Source organism: Bufo bufo, chromosome 3 (assembly GCF_905171765.1).
Source record: "Bufo bufo chromosome 3, aBufBuf1.1, whole genome shotgun sequence".
NCBI classification, from domain to species: domain Eukaryota; kingdom Metazoa; phylum Chordata; class Amphibia; order Anura; family Bufonidae; genus Bufo; species Bufo bufo.
Window position 1 is genome coordinate 3,670,189 of NC_053391.1, and position 17,609 is coordinate 3,687,797.

The 17,609-nt window shown below is 57.6% G+C and overlaps 1 protein-coding gene across 1 annotated transcript in view; it reads left to right on the plus strand.

Moving 5' to 3' along the window:
- The window catches only part of IGSF3 (immunoglobulin superfamily member 3), a 28,279-nt gene extending 12,442 nt beyond the window's left edge, over positions 1–15,837 (plus strand). The window contains exons 4-11 of the mRNA XM_040422777.1: positions 3,175–3,582; positions 3,707–4,096; positions 5,673–6,074; positions 8,238–8,642; positions 11,750–12,151; positions 12,954–13,370; positions 13,664–14,062; positions 14,421–15,837. Coding sequence (XP_040278711.1) covers positions 3,175–3,582; positions 3,707–4,096; positions 5,673–6,074; positions 8,238–8,642; positions 11,750–12,151; positions 12,954–13,370; positions 13,664–14,062; positions 14,421–14,671 — 3,074 coding nt within the window. The 3' untranslated portion in view covers positions 14,672–15,837. The remainder of the gene's footprint in view (positions 1–3,174; positions 3,583–3,706; positions 4,097–5,672; positions 6,075–8,237; positions 8,643–11,749; positions 12,152–12,953; positions 13,371–13,663; positions 14,063–14,420) is intronic.
- The last annotated feature ends 1,772 nt before the right edge of the window (positions 15,838–17,609 follow it).

Genomic DNA, 17,609 nt, shown 5'->3' on the forward strand with positions numbered 1-17,609 from the left:
CAGCGGGGAGGGAACACCCATCATACACAGGGGGACTGCACGGGGAGGGGACACCCATCATACCCAGGGGGACTGCACGGGGAGGGGACGCCCATCATACACAGGAGGACTGCAGGGAGGAGACGCCCATCATACACAGGGGGACGGCAGGGAGGGGACGCCCATCATACACAGGGGGGCGGCAGGGAGGGGACACCCATCATACACAGGAGGACGGCAGGGAGGGGACGCCCATCATACACAGGAGGACGACCGGGAGGGGACGCCCATCATACACAGGGGGGCGGCAGGGAGGGGACGCCCATCATACCCAGGGGGACTGCACGGGGAGGGGACACCTATCATACCCAGGGGGACTGCACGGGGAGGGGACGCCCATCATACACAGGGGGACGGCAGGGAGGGGACACCCATCATACACAGAGGGGCTGCAGGGAGGGGACGCCCATCATACACAGGAGGACGGCAGGGAGGGGACGCCCATCATACACAGGAGGACGGCAGGGAGGGGACGCCCATCATACACAGGGGGGCGGCAGGGAGGGGACACCCATCATACACAGGAGGACGGCAGGGAGGGGACACCCATCATACACAGGAGGACGGCAGGGAGGGCCATCTGTAAAATGAAAGGTGGAATTTGATTGGCACCTTCCCTCCTCTGCCCACGCCCTGGTACCTTCCCTCCTCTGCCCACGCCCTGGTACCTTCCCTCCTCCTCTGTCCATGCCCTGGCACCTTCCCTCCTCCTCTGTCCATGCCCTGGCACCTTCCCTCCTCCTCTGTCCATGCCCTGGCACCTTCCCTCCTCCTCTGCCCGCGCCCTGGCACCTTCCCTCCTCCTCTGCCCGCGCCCTGGCACCTTCCCTCCTCCTCTGCCCGCGCCCTGTCTGGCAGCTGGTCATTTATCTTTTCATTACAGATCTGCTTTATGTCTGGAGCGGAAGCTGCTTTGTCTCCTGGCGGCTGCTGTGCGCTGGCAGTTGACGAGTTAATTTGTGCCCCCCTCCCCCACGGCTTTATTAAATGAGGATGGATTGGCGAGGCTGGAACATGATTACATGTTCTTATCGTCCTCCATCTGGGGGTCTGGGCCCCTGAGCCTCGTAACCCCACCTAATGCTAAGGGAGCCTGATGAGATGATAGACGGGGCGAGCCCACCAAGTATGGGGGGGGCCAGACAAGTGTATAATGTGTATGGGGGTCTCCCAACTCAGAGCGGAGGGGTCCGGAGGAAGGGGGGGGGGCAGGGGGCAGAGCGTTCCTGAGGAAGGGGAGGTGAGGGGCAGAGCGGTCCTGAGGAAGGGTGGGCGGGGGGGAGAGCGGTCCTGAGGAAGGGGGGGTGGGGGGGAGAGCGGAGGGGTCCGGAGGAAGGGTGGGGGGGGAGCGGAGAGGTCCGGAGGAAGGGTGGGGGGGAGAGCGGAGGGGTCCGGAGGAAGGGTGGGGGGGAGAGCGGAGGGGTCCGGAGGAAGGGTGGGGGGGAGAGCGGAGGGGTCCGGAGGAAGGGTGGGGGGGGAGCGGAGAGGTCCGGAGGAAGGGTGGGGGGGAGAGTGGAGGGGTCCGGAGGAAGGGTGGGGGGGAGAGTGGAGGGGTCCGGAGGAAGGGTGGGGGGGAGAGTGGAGGGGTCCGGAGGAAGGGTGGGGGGGAGAGTGGAGGGGTCCGGAGGAAGGGTGGGGGGGCAGAGCGGAGGGGTCCGGAGGAAGTTGGGGAGAGCGGTGGGGTCCTGGGGAAAGGGGGTGGAGGGGTCTGGTAGACGGGGGTACATAAGGTTGCTGGCAGCACCGTGCCTCCTTTCCTACTGATAGACGTCCATGCTCGGCATGTGGGGCCCGCAGCTATTGAAGGTCCCTTCTCTTCCCACTGACGTACAGAATGTATAACTGTTTGTCCTTGTCCAGCTCGTGTGGTTTGGGGGTTCAGGTTTTTGTTGGGGGGACCCCTGACCCTGCTCTCACCGTTTCCTCTGACCGCAGTGACCCCTGACCCCGCTCTCACCGTTTCCTCTGTCCGCAGTGACCCCTGACCCCGCTCTCACAGTTTCCTCTGTCCGCAGTGATCCCTGACCCTGCTCTCACCGTTTCCTCTGTCCGCAGTGATCCCTGACCCCGCTCTCACCGTTTCTTCTGTCCGCAGTGACCCCTGACCCCGCTCTCACCGTTTCTTCTGTCCGCAGTGACCCCTGACCCCGCTCTCACAGTTTCCTCTGTCCGCAGTGATCCCTGACCCCGCTCTCACCGTTTCCTCTGTCCGCAGTGATCCCTGACCCCGCTCTCACCGTTTCCTCTGTCCGCAGTGACCCCTGACCCCGCTCTCACCGTTTCCTCTGTCCGCAGTGACCCCTGACCCCGCTCTCACCGTTTCCTCTGTCCGCAGTGACCCCTGACCCCGCTCTCACCGTTTCCTCTGTCCGCAGTGACCCCTGACCCCGCTCTCACCGTTTCCTCTGTCCGCAGTGACCCCTGACCCCGCTCTCACCGTTTCCTCTGTCCGCAGTGACCCCTGACCCCGCTCTCACCGTTTCCTCTGTCCGCAGTGACCCCTGACCCCGCTCTCACCGTTTCCTCTGTCCGCAGTGACCCCTGACCCCGCTCTCACCGTTTCCTCTGTCCGCAGTGACCCCTGACCCCGCTCTCACCGCTTCCTCTGTCCGCAGTGACCCCTGACCCCGCTCTCACCGTTTCCTCTGTCCGCAGTGACCCCTGACCCCGCTCTCACCGTTTCCTCTGTCCGCAGTGACCCCTGACCCCGCTCTCACCGTTTCCTCTGTCCGCAGTGACCCCTGACCCCGCTCTCACCGTTTCCTCTGTCCGCAGTGACCCCTGACCCCGCTCTCACCGTTTCCTCTGTCCGCAGTGACCCCTGACCCCGCTCTCACCGTTTCCTCTGTCCGCAGTGACCCCTGACCCCGCTCTCACCGTTTCCTCTGTCCGCAGTGACCCCTGACCCCGCTCTCACCGTTTCCTCTGTCCGCAGTGACCCCTGACCCCGCTCTCACCGCTTCCTCTGTCCGCAGTGACCCCTGACCCCGCTCTCACCGCTTCCTCTGTCCGCAGTGACCCCTGACCCCGCTCTCACCGTTTCCTCTGTCCGCAGTGACCCCTGACCCCGCTCTCACCGTTTCCTCTGTCCGCAGTGACCCCTGACCCCGCTCTCACCGTTTCCTCTGTCCGCAGTGATCCCTGACACGCTGCTCGTCTCGTCCTCGGCTCAGACCCTGCAGAAGGTTGAGGGGGGCTCCCTGCAGCTCTCGTGTGACGTTTCCCACAGCACCCTCCAGCACACCCACATTTCCGTGTCATGGTACCGCAGGAATGGCGAGCAGACGGAGGAGGTGATCGCCCTGACCCGAGAGTTCACCCTGCGCCCTGGTTCGTCCTACACTCAGCGCTTCTCAGTGGGGGACGTCCAGCTGAATAAAGTGGGGAACAGCACCTTCCGCCTGACCATGTACAACCTGCACCCGTCTGACCACGGGGAGTACTACTGCCAGGGGGCCGAGTGGATAGAGGACCCCGACCGATCCTGGTTCACTATGACCACCAAACACTCCGAGGGGTCAGAGGTCATTGTCCAAGCAACAGGTAAAAATGGAGGGAAAGCTGGGGACATGGGGCTGATATGACATATGGGCAGGTTGTCAGCAGCAGTATAGGGGATAGCTGGAGTCAGCCCGTTGGTCACTATGGGACAATCTCTCTCTTGTAGATAAGGAATTCAATGTGCGTCTGGAGACGGACCGCCGCATGTACAGCGCAGGGGAGGCCGCGGAGCTGCGCTGCATCATTGAGGCTCAGAACGCAGCCGATCGCATATTTGCGGTGTCCTGGGCCTTTAACAGCTCGCTGATCGCCAGTCTGAGCCCCGGCGGGGTGGCCACCCTGACCGGAGACTACAGCCAGAGGGAGGGTCATGGAGAGGTGCGCGTGGCCCGGGACAGTGACAGCATCTTCTCCCTCAAGATCTTTCGGCTTCGTCCAGAAGATAGCGGCAAATACAACTGCAGAGTGACGGAGAGGGAGAAGTCGGCATCCGGCGAAATGGTGGACCGCGACAGCAAAAGACCGAAGAACATCCCCATCACTGTCTCAGCCCTGAGTAAGCTACCAACTCCATGTCTGTCCCCCATGTGAGCGAGCCTTGTCCGTGTCTGTCCCCCATGTGAGCGAGCCTTGTCCGTGTCTGTCCCCCATGAGAGCGAGCCTTGTCCGTGTCTGTCCCCCATGTGAGCGAGCCTTGTCCGTGTCTGTCCCCCATGTGAGCGAGCCTTGTCCGTGTCTGTCCCCCATGTGAGCGAGCCTTGTCCGTGTCTGTCCCCCATGTGAGCGAGCCTTGTCCGTGTCTGTCCCCCATGTGAGCGAGCCTTGTCCGTGTCTGTCCCCCATGTGAGCGAGCCTTGTCCGTGTCTGTCCCCCATGTGAGCGAGCCTTGTCCGTGTCTGTCCCCCATGTGAGCGAGCCTTGTCCGTGTCTGTCCCCCATGTGAGCGAGCCTTGTCCGTGTCTGTCCCCCATGTGAGCGAGCCTTGTCCGTGTCTGTCCCCCATGTGAGCGAGCCTTGTCCGTGTCTGTCCCCCATGTGAGCGAGCCTTGTCCGTGTCTGTCCCCCATGTGAGCGAGCCTTGTCCGTGTCTGTCCCCCATGTGAGCGAGCCTTGTCCGTGTCTGTCCCCCCCTGTCGCCGGGGCCTCCTCCGTGTCTGTCCCCCCCTGTCGCCGGGGCCTCCTCCGTGTCTGTCCCCCCCTGTCGCCGGGGCCTCCTCCGTGTCTGTCCCCCCCCTGTCGCCGGGGCCTCCTCCGTGTCTGTCCCCCCCCTGTCGCCGGGGCCTCCTCCGTGTCTGTCCCCCTCCCTGTCGCCGGGGCCTCCTCCGTGTCTGTCCCCCTCCCTGTCGCCGGGGCCTCCTCCGTGTCTGTCCCCCTCCCTGTCGCCGGGGCCTCCTCCGTGTCTGTCCCCCTCCCTGTCGCCGGGGCCTCCTCCGTGTCTGTCCCCCTCCCTGTCGCCGGGGCCTCCTCCGTGTCTGTCCCCCTCCCTGTCGCCGGGGCCTCCTCCGTGTCTGTCCCCCTCCCTGTCGCCGGGGCCTCCTCCGTGTCTGTCCCCCTCCCTGTCGCCGGGGCCTCCTCCGTGTCTGTCCCCCTCCCTGTCGCCGGGGCCTCCTCCGTGTCTGTCCCCCTCCCTGTCGCCGGGGCCTCCTCCGTGTCTGTCCCCCTCCCTGTCGCCGGGGCCTCCTCCGTGTCTGTCCCCCTCCCTGTCGCCGGGGCCTCCTCCGTGTCTGTCCCCCTCCCTGTCGCCGGGGCCTCCTCCGTGTCTGTCCCCCTCCCTGTCGCCGGGGCCTCCTCCGTGTCTGTCCCCCTCCCTGTCGCCGGGGCCTCCTCCGTGTCTGTCCCCCTCCCTGTCGCCGGGGCCTCCTCCGTGTCTGTCCCCCTCCCTGTCGCCGGGGCCTCCTCCGTGTCTGTCCCCCTCCCTGTCGCCGGGGCCTCCTCCGTGTCTGTCCCCCTCCCTGTCGCCGGGGCCTCCTCCGTGTCTGTCCCCCTCCCTGTCGCCGGGGCCTCCTCCGTGTCTGTCCCCCTCCCTGTCGCCGGGGCCTCCTCCGTGTCTGTCCCCTCCTGTTGCCGGGGCTCCTCCATGTCCTGGGGTCGGATGTAAATGTTGCTTGTTTTTGTCTCTTCCTCATTCGCAGAGACCTCGGTCACAGTCACGGTGTTGGCGAACTCCAGCTCGGTCCTGGAAGGCTCCCGCATCTTCTTGACTTGTTTGGTGGCCTCACTGTTTGGTCCACAGAGCCGCATATCTGCCTCATGGCACCTCCAGGATGCACAAACCCGCCAGAGAGAGGTCATCCAGCAGGATCGGGATGGAGTGACCTGGGCGAGCCAGGCGTACCGAGAACGAGCCAGTAGCGGAGGTCTGCGGATGGTGAGGTCCGGCTCCGACACCTTCACCCTAGAGCTGGAGAGCAGCCAGCGCCAAGATGCTGGCTCCTACGAGTGCCGCGTCACAGAGTGGCTGCCCAGCTATGACGGAGATTGGCAGAGGCTGGGCGAGAGGTCCGCCAGGACCAGTGTGGACGTCACCTCGCTAGGTGAGTCACCAAGCTCACAATCCGGCTCATGCTCCATAAGGTAACACAACCGCTTCTACTCCAGTCACATCCAGTGCTGCCTCCACACATCTGCTGACGGGCAGAGCTCTGCACTGACCTGGAATTCAGCGTCATGGGCCCCATGCTCTGTGGAGACACTCAACAAGCAGCATCCTCTGAGGTCAGAGTAGTATTAGAGTAGAAGATGGCAGAAACGTGAGTGCAGCTCTGGATGTGATGTATACATGGGGCAGGTCAGTTCATTAACCGTACCGATCATGGCGATTTTGGCAAAGCGTGAAGCCACCGCTCACATCTACATGGGGGGTGATGAAGAAGCTCAGGGCCCTGTCAGGATAGTTGTGGCTGCAGCTCTGGATGTGACTGGAGCGTCAGACATCACGGTGATAACTGTGCGACGGTTCTACCTGAAATTCTGGCACCGGTCCATGATGAGTGTGTGAAACGTGCTGTCCTCTCGCTACCACTGCAGACAAGAAGCATAAGTGGCGTGACGTGGCTGAGTGACCACGAGCAGAGACAGTAACCGCCATGAGACCAGAGTCATGTGACACCAGCAGAGGCGAGGACGCTACAGTCACATAGAGGGATCAGCACAGAGGATTTCAGGAGAGCAGTGTGCTGATCTTGTGGAGATCGCAGGATGAGAGTTAGATAGTGGAAGGAGCAGGGTCACCTGCAGCACAGAGGATTTCAGGAGAGGAGTGCACTGATCCTGTGGAGTTCACTGGATGAGAGTTACATAGTGGAAGGAGCAGGGTCCCAGCAGCACAGAGGATTTCAGGAGAGGAGTGCACTGATCCTGTGGAGGTCGCTGGATGAGTTACATAGTGGAAGGAGCAGCACAGAGGATTTCAGGAGAGCAGTGCACTGATCTTGTGGAAGTCACTGGATGAGAGTTACATAGTGGAAGGAGCAGGGTCCCAGCAGCACAGAGGATTTCAGGAGAGGAGTGCACTGATCCTGTGGAGGTCGCTTGATGAGAGTTACATAGTGGAAGGAGCAGGGTCCCAGCAGCACAGAGGATTTCAGGAGAGGAGTGCACTGATCCTGTGGAGGTCGCTGGATGAGAGTTACATAGTGGAAGGAGCAGGGTCCCAGCAGCACAGAGGATTTCAGGAGAGGAGTGCACTGATCCTGTGGAGGTCGCTGGATGAGAGTTACATAGTGGAAGGAGCAGCACAGAGGATTTCAGGAGAGCAGTGCACTGATCTTGTGGAGGTCACAGGCTGAGAGTTACATAGTGGAAGGAGCAGGGTCCCCAGCAGCACAGAGGATTTCAGGAGAGGAGTGCACTGATCCTGTGGAGGTCGCTGGATGAGAGTTACATAGTGGAAGGAGCAGCACAGAGGATTTCAGGAGAGCAGTGCACTGATCTTGTGGAGGTCACAGGCTGAGAGTTACATAGTGGAAGGAGCAGGGTCCCCAGCAGCACAGAGGATTTCAGGAGAGGAGTGCACTGATCCTGTGGAGGTCGCTGGATGAGAGTTACATAGTGGAAGGAGCAGCACAGAGGATTTCAGGAGAGCAGTGCACTGATCTTGTGGAGGTCACAGGCTGAGAGTTACATAGTGGAAGGAGCAGGGTCCTCCCAGCAGCACAGAGGATTTCAGGAGAGGAGTCTGCTGATCTTGTGGAGGTGACAAGATGAGAGTTACATAGTGGGAGGAGCAGGGTCCCAGCAGCACAGAGGATTTCAGGAGAGGAGTGCGCTGATCTTGTGGAGGTGACAGGGTGAGAGGTACATAGTGGAAGGAGCAGGGTCACCAGCAGCACAGAGGATTTCAGGAGAGGAGTGTGCCGATCTTGTGGAGGTGACAGGGTGAGAGTTACATAGTGGAAGGAGCAGCACAGAGGATTTCAGGAGAGGAGTGTGCTGATCTTGTGGAGGTGACAGGGTGAGAGTTACATAGTGGAAGGAGCAGCACAGAGGATTTCAGGAGAGGAGTGCGCTAATCTTGTGGAGGTCACAGGGTGAGAGTTACATAGTGGAAGGAGCAGGGTCCTCCCAGCAGCACATAGGATTTCAGGAGATAAGTGAGCTGATCTTGTGGAGGTTGCAGGATGAGAGTTACATAGTGGAAGGAGCAGCACAGAGGATTTCAGGACTGCTATGTGTTAATTCTCCTCTTCTTCCTCCAGAGACGGGTTTTGCGGTGACGGCCATCACCCGCACCCCTGGTGTCAGCTACTATGACTCCTTTGACCTTCAGTGCATCCTGAAGCCTCACTATCCGCCCTGGGTGGGCATCTCGGTGACCTGGCGATTCCAGCCGGCCAGCGGAGGGGACAGCCATGACCTGGTGACGTTCAGCCGCTCTGGCGGGGTGCAGTGGGGTGACAGAGCTGGCAACTTCCGAGGCCGCAGCATTGTGGAGAAAACCGACTCCAGCCACAACGTGCGTCTGAGCGTCAGCCGAGCCAGCGACTCCGAGGCCGGGAAGTACCAGTGCCTGGCCGAGCTGTGGAGAAGGGACTACAACTCCAGCTGGAGCCGCCTGGCCGAGAGGACCTCCAACCTGCTGGAGATCCGAGTCCAGCGACCAGGTGAGAGGCGGCTGCTGCCACCCTGTGCCACACCGAGCCGGGCGTGGCCCTCACCGTCCGACTGGTAAATCCAGATCTACACCCCCTGTGTGTAATAGGACACCGCTACCTCTGCTACCTGTGAACACCACATAGCATCCACTATAAGACAGCATAACCCGCCACATAGCATCCACTATACAGACAGCATAACCCGCCACATAGCATCCACTATAAGACAGTATAACCCGCCACATAGCATCCACTATACAGTATAACCCGCCACATAGCATCCACTATACAGACAGCATAACCCGCCACATAGCATCCACTATACAGACAGTATAACCCGCCACATAGCATCCGCTATACAGACAGCATAACCCGCCACATAACATCCAATATACAGACAGCATAACCCGCCACATAGCATCCACTATACAGACAGCATAACCCGCCACATAGCATCCACTATACAGACAGCATAACCCGCCACATAGCATCCACTATACAGACAGCATAACCCGCCACATAACATCCACTATACAGACAGCATAACCCGCCACATAGCATCCACTATACAGACAGCATAACCCGCCACATAACATCCACTATACAGACAGCATAACCCGCCACATAACATCCACTATACAGACAGCATAACCCGCCACATAGCATCCACTATACAGACAGCATAACCCGCCACATAGCATCCACTATACAGACAGTATAACCCGCCACATAGCATCCGCTATACAGACAGCATAACCCGCCACATAGCATCCGCTATACAGACAGCATAACCCGCCACATAGCATCCGCTATACAGACAGCATAACCCGCCACATAGCATCCACTATACAGACAGTATAACCCGCCACATAGCATCCGCTATACAGACAGCATAACCCGCCACATAGCATCCACTATACAGACAGCATAACCCGCCACATAGCATCCACTATACAGACAGCATAACCCGCCACATAACATCCACTATACAGACAGCATAACCCACCACATAACATCCAATATAGATAGTTAAATCTCTCCTCCCTGCTATCTCCCCATCATTGCCCGTTCTCTCAGCACTCTCTCCTCCTCCCTGCTGTCTCTCCAGCATTGCCCCCTCTCTCAGCACTCTCTCCTCCTCCCTGCTGTCTCTCCATCATTGCCCTCTCTCTCAGCAGTCTCTCTCCTCCTCTCTCAGCAGTCTCTCTCCTCCTCTCTCAGCAGTCTCTCTCCTCCTCTCTCAGCAGTCTCTCTCCTCCTCTCTCAGCAGTCTCTCTCCTCCTCTCTCAGCAGTCTCTCTCCTCCTCTCTCAGCAGTCTCTCTCCTCCTCTCTCAGCAGTCTCTCTCCTCCTCTCTGCAGTCTCTCTCCTCCTCCCTGCAGTCTCTCCTCCTCCCTGCTGTCTCTCCAGCATTGCCCCCTCCTCTGGAAGCCATTAGTCGCGTCCCCCTGGATGTCCCGGCTCAGTTATAATGGTCGCTCTGCGTCCAGGGGAATCGTTCCTGATTATTACGGATTCATCCCCCCCCCCCTCCCCTCTCCATAGATTGGGGGAGGGGCTGATAAACACACCACGAGCTATCAGGTTATGGAGATGATATCGCCCGCTCTAGATTCAGATTTGTACCTTGGAGGAGGGTGATGGGGCGAGGAGGATGGGTCCCCTCTGCTGCCCTTATTTATCAAGCTACAGCGCCCCTGTCCACCTGGGGCAGTCACATGACCTCGCACCTGTAGATGGACAGGATGGTCGTCCTATGTGCAAAAATATGACCTGTCTATATGGGATCCAGTGATCCCGGTGAATATAGGGTCCATGTTTACTGATCCCAGTGTATATAGGGCCATCTTTACTGATCCCGGTGTATATAGGGTCCATGTTTACTGATCCCAGTGTATATAGGGTCCATGTATAGTGATCCCGGTGTATATAGGGTCCATGTTTACTGATCCCAGTGTATATAGGGTCCATCTTTACTGATCCCGGTGTGTATATAGGGCCATTTGTACTGATCCCGGTGTATATAGGGTCCTTTCGTACTGCTTTCAGTGTATATAGGGTCCATGTTTACTGATCCCAGTGTATATAGGGTCCATGTTTACTGATCCCGGTGTATATAGGGTCCTTTCGTACTGATCCCAGTGTATATAGGGTCCATGTTTACTGATCCCAGTGTATATAGGGTCCATGTTTACTGATCCCAGTGTATATAGGGTCCATCTTTACTGATCCCGGTGTGTATATAGGGCCATTTGTACTGATCCCGGTGTATATAGGGTCCTTTCGTACTGCTTTCAGTGTATATAGGGTCCATGTTTACTGATCCCAGTGTATATAGGGTCCATGTTTACTGATCCCGGTGTATATAGGGTCCTTTCGTACTGAAACCTGTATATTTGGTCCATGTATAGTGATCTCGGTGTATATAGGGTCCACGTATACTGATCCCAGTGTATATAGGGTCCTTTCGTACTGCTTTCAGTGTATATAGTGTCCATCTTTACTGATCCTGGTGTGTATATAGGGTCCATCTTTACTGATCCCGGTGTATATAGGCTCCATCTTTACTGATCCTGGTGTGTATATAGGGTCCATGTTTACTGATCCCGGTGTATATAGGGTCCTCATTAACATAAGATGTGGATCAGTTGTGTTATCTTCTCCCTATTTCTGCGCAGCCCTCTCTCCTACGCCCACTCCTCGGGACTCTGTGCCTCTGGTTCCCCTAGAAACGTGGGTCTGCTTAGCAACGGTTGCCTGGCAGGGAAGTGACTGCAGTCTGCGGGTCCCAGTATCAATGGGGAAAGCTCGGGGCGAGGAGATGTGTCCCACATCCCCCACCATCAGCTGCAGGATTATACTGACTGTATCGCGTCACCCAGCTTTCCCGGGAGCCTGAATGATGAATACACGTGGATTGTCACCCACCTTTCCCAGAGACCACGGCAATCCACCTTATTACACAGCGGTATGTGAGGAGCCTGGAAAAGCTGGGTGACGGTGAGCTGTAGCCTGCAGTGGTCTCGCCCAGTATTCCCAGTCTGTAGGAGGCAGGGTTACATTTCCTCCTGGTTGGGGGTCATTATTCTCACGGTTGTGCCCCATCCTGTCTTTCAGTGTCGCGGCTGCAGATCAGTAAGGGGAAGCGCTTGGTGGCGCTGGTGGAGGGCTCATCGGTGACCCTGACCTGCGCGGTGCGCTCTCAGAGTACCCAGGACTCCCGCTTCTCAGTGCTGTGGTTCGCTCAGGAGCCCTCGGGTGCTGACGGGAGGCTGATTGTGCGCAGCGGGGCCGGCATGGAGTATGGCACTTACACCGAGGAGGCGGATCTGAAGAACCGGCTGCAGCTGGAGGAGCTGACCCCCGGAAACTACACACTCACCCTGCTAGGGGCCCGAAGGGAGGACAGCGGCAGCTACTACTGCCAGGTGGAGGAGTGGGTGCTCGACCCCAACCAGGCCTGGTACCAGCTGGCCAAGGATACATCAGGACTGACGGAGGTCAACGTGAAAATGCCCGGTGAGAAGAGGGTGAAAGGGGTGCGGGTTGGTGGTGTATAGGAGGAGGAGGAGGAGGGGACGCCGGTGTGTGGTGTATGGGAGGAGGGGGCGCCGGTGTGTGGTGTATGGGAGGAGGGGACGCCGGTGTATGGGAGGAGGGGACGCCGGTGTATGGGAGGAGGGGACGCCTGTGTATGGGAGGAGGGGGCGCCGGTCTGTGGTGTATGGGAGGAGGGGGCGCCGGTGTGTGGTGTATAGGAGGAGGAGGAGGAGACGACGCCGGTGTGTGGTGTATGGGAGGAGGGGGCGCCGGTGTGTGGTGTATGGGAGGAGGGGACGCCGGTATATGGGAGGAGGGGACGCCTGTGTATGGGAGGAGGGGACGCCGGTGTGTGGGAGGAGGGGACGCCGGTGTGTGGGAGGAGGGGACGCCGGTGTGTGGGAGGAGGGGACGCCGGTGTGTGGGAGGAGGGGACGCCGGTGTGTGGGAGGAGGGGACGCCGGTGTGTGGTGGTGTATGGGAGGAGGGGACGCCGGTGTGTGGTGGTGTATGGGAGGAGGGGACGCCGGTGTGTGGTGGTGTATGGGAGGAGGGGGGCGCCGGTCGGTAGCGCGTAGGAGGAGGGGGCGCCGGTCGGTAGCGCGTAGGAGGAGGGGGCGCCGGTCGGTAGCGCGTAGGAGGAGGGGGCGCCGGTCGGCAGCGCGTAGGAGGAGGGGGACGCCGGTCGGTTGTATAAGGAGAAGATCAGCGTCCTGGTAGAGGTAACTGCTTGGTGCGTGGTCAGTGTGCCCAGTTGACATGTGTGCCCCATCTTCTTCAGTTATCAACCTGCAGGTGGATCAGCTCCCTCGGAATATTTCCTCCCTGGAGGGCGAGAGCTTCACGGTGACGTGCCGGGTGCTGAACCGTACCCTGCCGCAGTCTCGCCTGTCGCTGGAGTGGATGGTCTGGGGGGCAGGAGAGTCTGAGAGGAGCACTGTGAGCCGGATATCCCCAGATGGCGTCGCGCTGCCCCCCAGTGAGGATGAAGACAGAGGAGGCTCCGAGCTCAGCAGTCGCCTTCACCTCGGGCAGCCGTCCCCCGGGCTCTACACCCTCACCTTACTGCGGGCCGAGGAGCAGGACAGTGGCGCCTATAGCTGCCGGGTACAGGAATGGCTGCAGGACGCCACGGGAAAGTGGGACAAGCGGGCAGAGGAGCGGTCAGCTGCCACCTACGTCAGTGTGCGGCGCCCAGGTGAGTGCCACAAGATGCTGGGGCCCCAGCGTTCCCCGGTACCTGTGTACCAGTCTGACTCTGAACAACACAGCAGCGCAAATCTCCAGCCCTGAGGGTTTGTTACAATGTATCAGTCTGGAGTACACAGATTATTGTCTAGACTGGATACAATTGTAACAAACCCTCAGCAGTGAGAATTGTTAGGTCTTTAGCCTCTGTAAGCAAACAATGAACATTCCAGTCACTGACAGCAAGCGGAGACTATTAGGAAGTAGTAGAACTTGCCATTAACGCTGTGTTGCCCCCCACAGATGCGGACCTCCTGCTGGACACGGCGCCCCTCAATGTCTCTGTGCTGGACGGCAGCCATTTTGCTCTGGACTGCACCATCTTATCCCGTTCCCGGCCGGATTCGCAGCTTGCGGTGTCCTGGTCTCTACACAGTGGAGGTCGAGGGGCAGACGCTGAGACCATCCTGACGGCTGACCGCTCTGGGGTGTGGAGCCCCCTCGCCCCGCGCTGGGAGGGCCGCCTGCAGCAGATCCAGCTCTCGCCCACTATGTATAAGCTGCGGGTCCCTCAGGCCGGGCCAACCGACTCCGGCAACTACTCCTGCGCTGTCCAGGAATGGATGATGGGGCCCCGCGGGGACTGGTACCTGCTGGCACAGGACGAAAGACTGATCGGATGGGTGACCGTGCAAGGCAAAGGTAAGTGGGGGCAGGGCGGCTCGACAACACTTCATGTCCGGTTACAGGATAAATCCTGAGCTTTATACTCAGCGTTCTATCCTGTCTTATACTCCAGTCACATCCAGAGCTGTAGCCACTCTTCGGATGCAGCCACCTGGCATTGTGTGTTCTGTGTCAGAATCAGCCTGAAGGACGGCCAGCAGAATTGGGACTGCAGCTGTTGCTGCGACTGGAGTAAAAGACCAGTCACTCCATAGATCAGCATTGTGATGCCAGGGCAGTGTCAGTTCTGCCCTCAGTTTCGGCCCGGCTGCCCGGGCGCGGTGTCCCTTGCCCGGCCGCTCGGTGCCATCATCCATGTTTGTTTCTTCCGCAGAATCCAACCTGCAGTCGGTCATCTGCTCCAACGACGCGCTCTTCTACCTGGTCTTCTTCTACCCCTTCCCCATCTTCGGCATCCTCATCATCACCATCCTCCTCGTCCGCTTCCGCAGCCGACCGTCTAGCAAGACTGGCGAGGGCAAAAATGGTGTGCCGCTCTTATGGATCAAGGAGCCGCACCTGAATTATTCTCCCACCTGCTTGGAGCCGCCCGTGCTCAGCATCCACCCGGGCACCATCGACTAGAGCAGCCGTGCCCGCTCACTTCAGCCAAGGAGGAATCGGGCAGACTGTGCCAGGACCCGCAGGCCTTGTGCCTTTCCCCTGGCCCCTGCCAAAGCTTTGTATATCTGCTCCTCGGACAGAAGGGTGACCCACGTGCACACTACCGGGCGGGGCCCTGGGTTCAGTACATTGCCCCCTGCCGCCATGTTTTATTCCTCCTCTTTCTCGGATGCCAGGCTGGCAGTGCCCCCGCTCCGGTAGTGGGGGGGTGGACTCGAGCAGCAAGAGATTGTATCATTTCTATAAAAGTGCATTTCACTCTCACAAGAGATGTCTGTGTGGCCCCAAGGGCCCCACGCGGAGCCCTCTGTAAGCGCCCGTTCTGCCATGTTTTTTAACCCTTGATATATATGTATGATTCTTTGTTGCACTGTGGGATCATGGGTCGACTGCCGGAAGGAGCGATCTTGTCGTAATACACTCCGGGAGTGAAAGTGTTAATTCGGAGGGGTTTGGGTGGTCAGGTAAGTCTTCTTGGGATCGCTGGGTCAGTCTTCCTCATAGATTACCCGCAGGGCGGCCATCTTGAATATGGAGGTGGAGCATGGCTCAGGAACAGGAGAACCCAATAAGAATTCGTGTACATAGGGCCCCTGCTGGAAACCGTCTTCCTTTTTTTTATAATGGTTCATTCCAGTCCCAATCCCTCCCTATACCTGATGCCAAAACCATGATCCCATTGGAACGCCATCTCTGCGGTGCGAACGCCGGATATAATGGCACCAACGACAGCTGGGAATTGGTTCTGTGGTCACTGCTTGTGAAATGCGGCCTGTGTGAGGGCCAGCCCGCCGCCGCACTGCGTGAGGGCCAGCCCTCCGCGGCCTCAACCTTGTGAGAGCCAACCAGCCGCACCATGTGAGAGCCGGCCCACCGTGGCCTCAACCTTGTGAAGGCCAGCCCGCTGCCCCCACACCGTGTGAGGACCAGCCCACTGCCCCCACACCGTGTGAGGACCAGCCCACTGCCCCCACACCGTGTGAGGACCAGCCCACTGCCCCCACACCGTGTGAGGACCAGCCCACTGCCCCCACACCGTGTGAGGACCAGCCCGCCGACGCCACACCGTGTGAGGACCAGCCCGCCGCCGCACTGCGTGAGTGCCAGCCCTCCGCGGCCTCAACCTTGTGAGAGCCAGCCCTCCGCGGCCTCAACCTTGTGAGGGCCAGTCCGCTGCCCCCTCACCAGGTGAGGACCAGCCCGCCGACGCCACACCGTGTGAGGACCAGCCCGCCGATGCCCGCCTTCCCCTCATTTTGTGATATGTTGCACTGAGCTTGTTTTTTATGATCTTCATTTGATGACAGTAAAGTCTGTGTTCTGTTAACTCCTCGTGTGCTGCTCATCACTGTCTGACTGATGATGTGACTGCGTAGAGCGCCCCCTACAGGACCGGGATGTGTTCCTTCCCTCTCGCTACACGGATTTCTCTGAGTGGGCGGCTCTTCCAGTTGTGATGTCAGAGCTGTGCTATGGGCTCTGACCAATCAGCTGCCTCACCTAACTCCACCCTTTTCATGCTGCAGCCTCATCCCCCTCCCCGAATAAACAGCAGTATTATATGGCCTCCTGTAAGGAAAGGGTTACATGCACACGAGCAGCCACAACATTAAGACCACTAAGTGGTGGCGGGAATATCACGGATTATCTGTCGAGCGTCGGTGCCTGAATATCATGTGCTGGAAAGTAAAATGGGAAAACGTAAAGATAATTACACTACCAATTTATACACTGCACTATACGTTACCAGGACACTGTACATTATACACTGCACTATACATTATACACTGCACTATACGTTACCAGGAAACTGTACATTATACACTGCACTATACATTATACACTGCACTATACATTATACACTGCACTATACATTATACACTGCACTATACATTACCAGGACACTGTACATTATACACTGCACTATACGTTACCAGGACACTATACATTATACACTGCACTATATATAACCCAGGACACTGTACGTTATACACTGCACTATACGTTATACACTGCACTATACGTTATACACTGCACTGTACATTATACACTGCACTGTACATTATACACTGCACTGTACATTACCAGGACACTGTACATTATACACTGCACTATACATTATACACTGCACTATACGTTACCAGGACACTGTACATTATACACTGCACTATATATTACAAGGCAGAATAGTTGTTTTTGTGGTTTCCGCTCACTTACTCCTATGGATTCCCTGCATCAGTGTGTGGACACCGCGTTACACGTCTGTGGTCCAAAGGTAAGTCCATCTCCAGAGATAAGTCAATCCTTTAGTGAAACCGAATAAATCAACTGTTATCCCCAAAGTGCACAATCCTACGCGTTTCTGACATCAAGGACATACTACTGAGTGCGCTATACATTATATTATACTATAGTGCAGTGTGTAATATAGAATGTAGTATAATGTACACTCTGCTGCATTGTATAATATATGGCGCAGTGTGTAATATAGAATGTAGTATAATGTACACTCTGCTGCATTGTATAATATATAGCGCAGTGTGTAATATAGAATGTAGTATAATGTACACTCTGCTGCACTGTATAATATATAGCGCAGTGTGTAATATAGAATGTAGTATAATATATAGTGCAGTGTGTAATATAGAATGTAGTATAATATATAGTGCAGTGTGTAATATAGAATGTAGTATAATGTACACTCTGCTGCACTGTATAATATATAGCGCAGTGTGTAATATAGAATGTAGTATAATATATAGTGCAGTGTGTAATATAGAATGTAGTATAATATATAGTGCAGTGTGTAATATAGAATGTAGTATAATGTACACTCTGCTGCATTGTATAATATATAGCGCAGTGTGTAATATAGAATGTAGTATAATGTACACTCTGC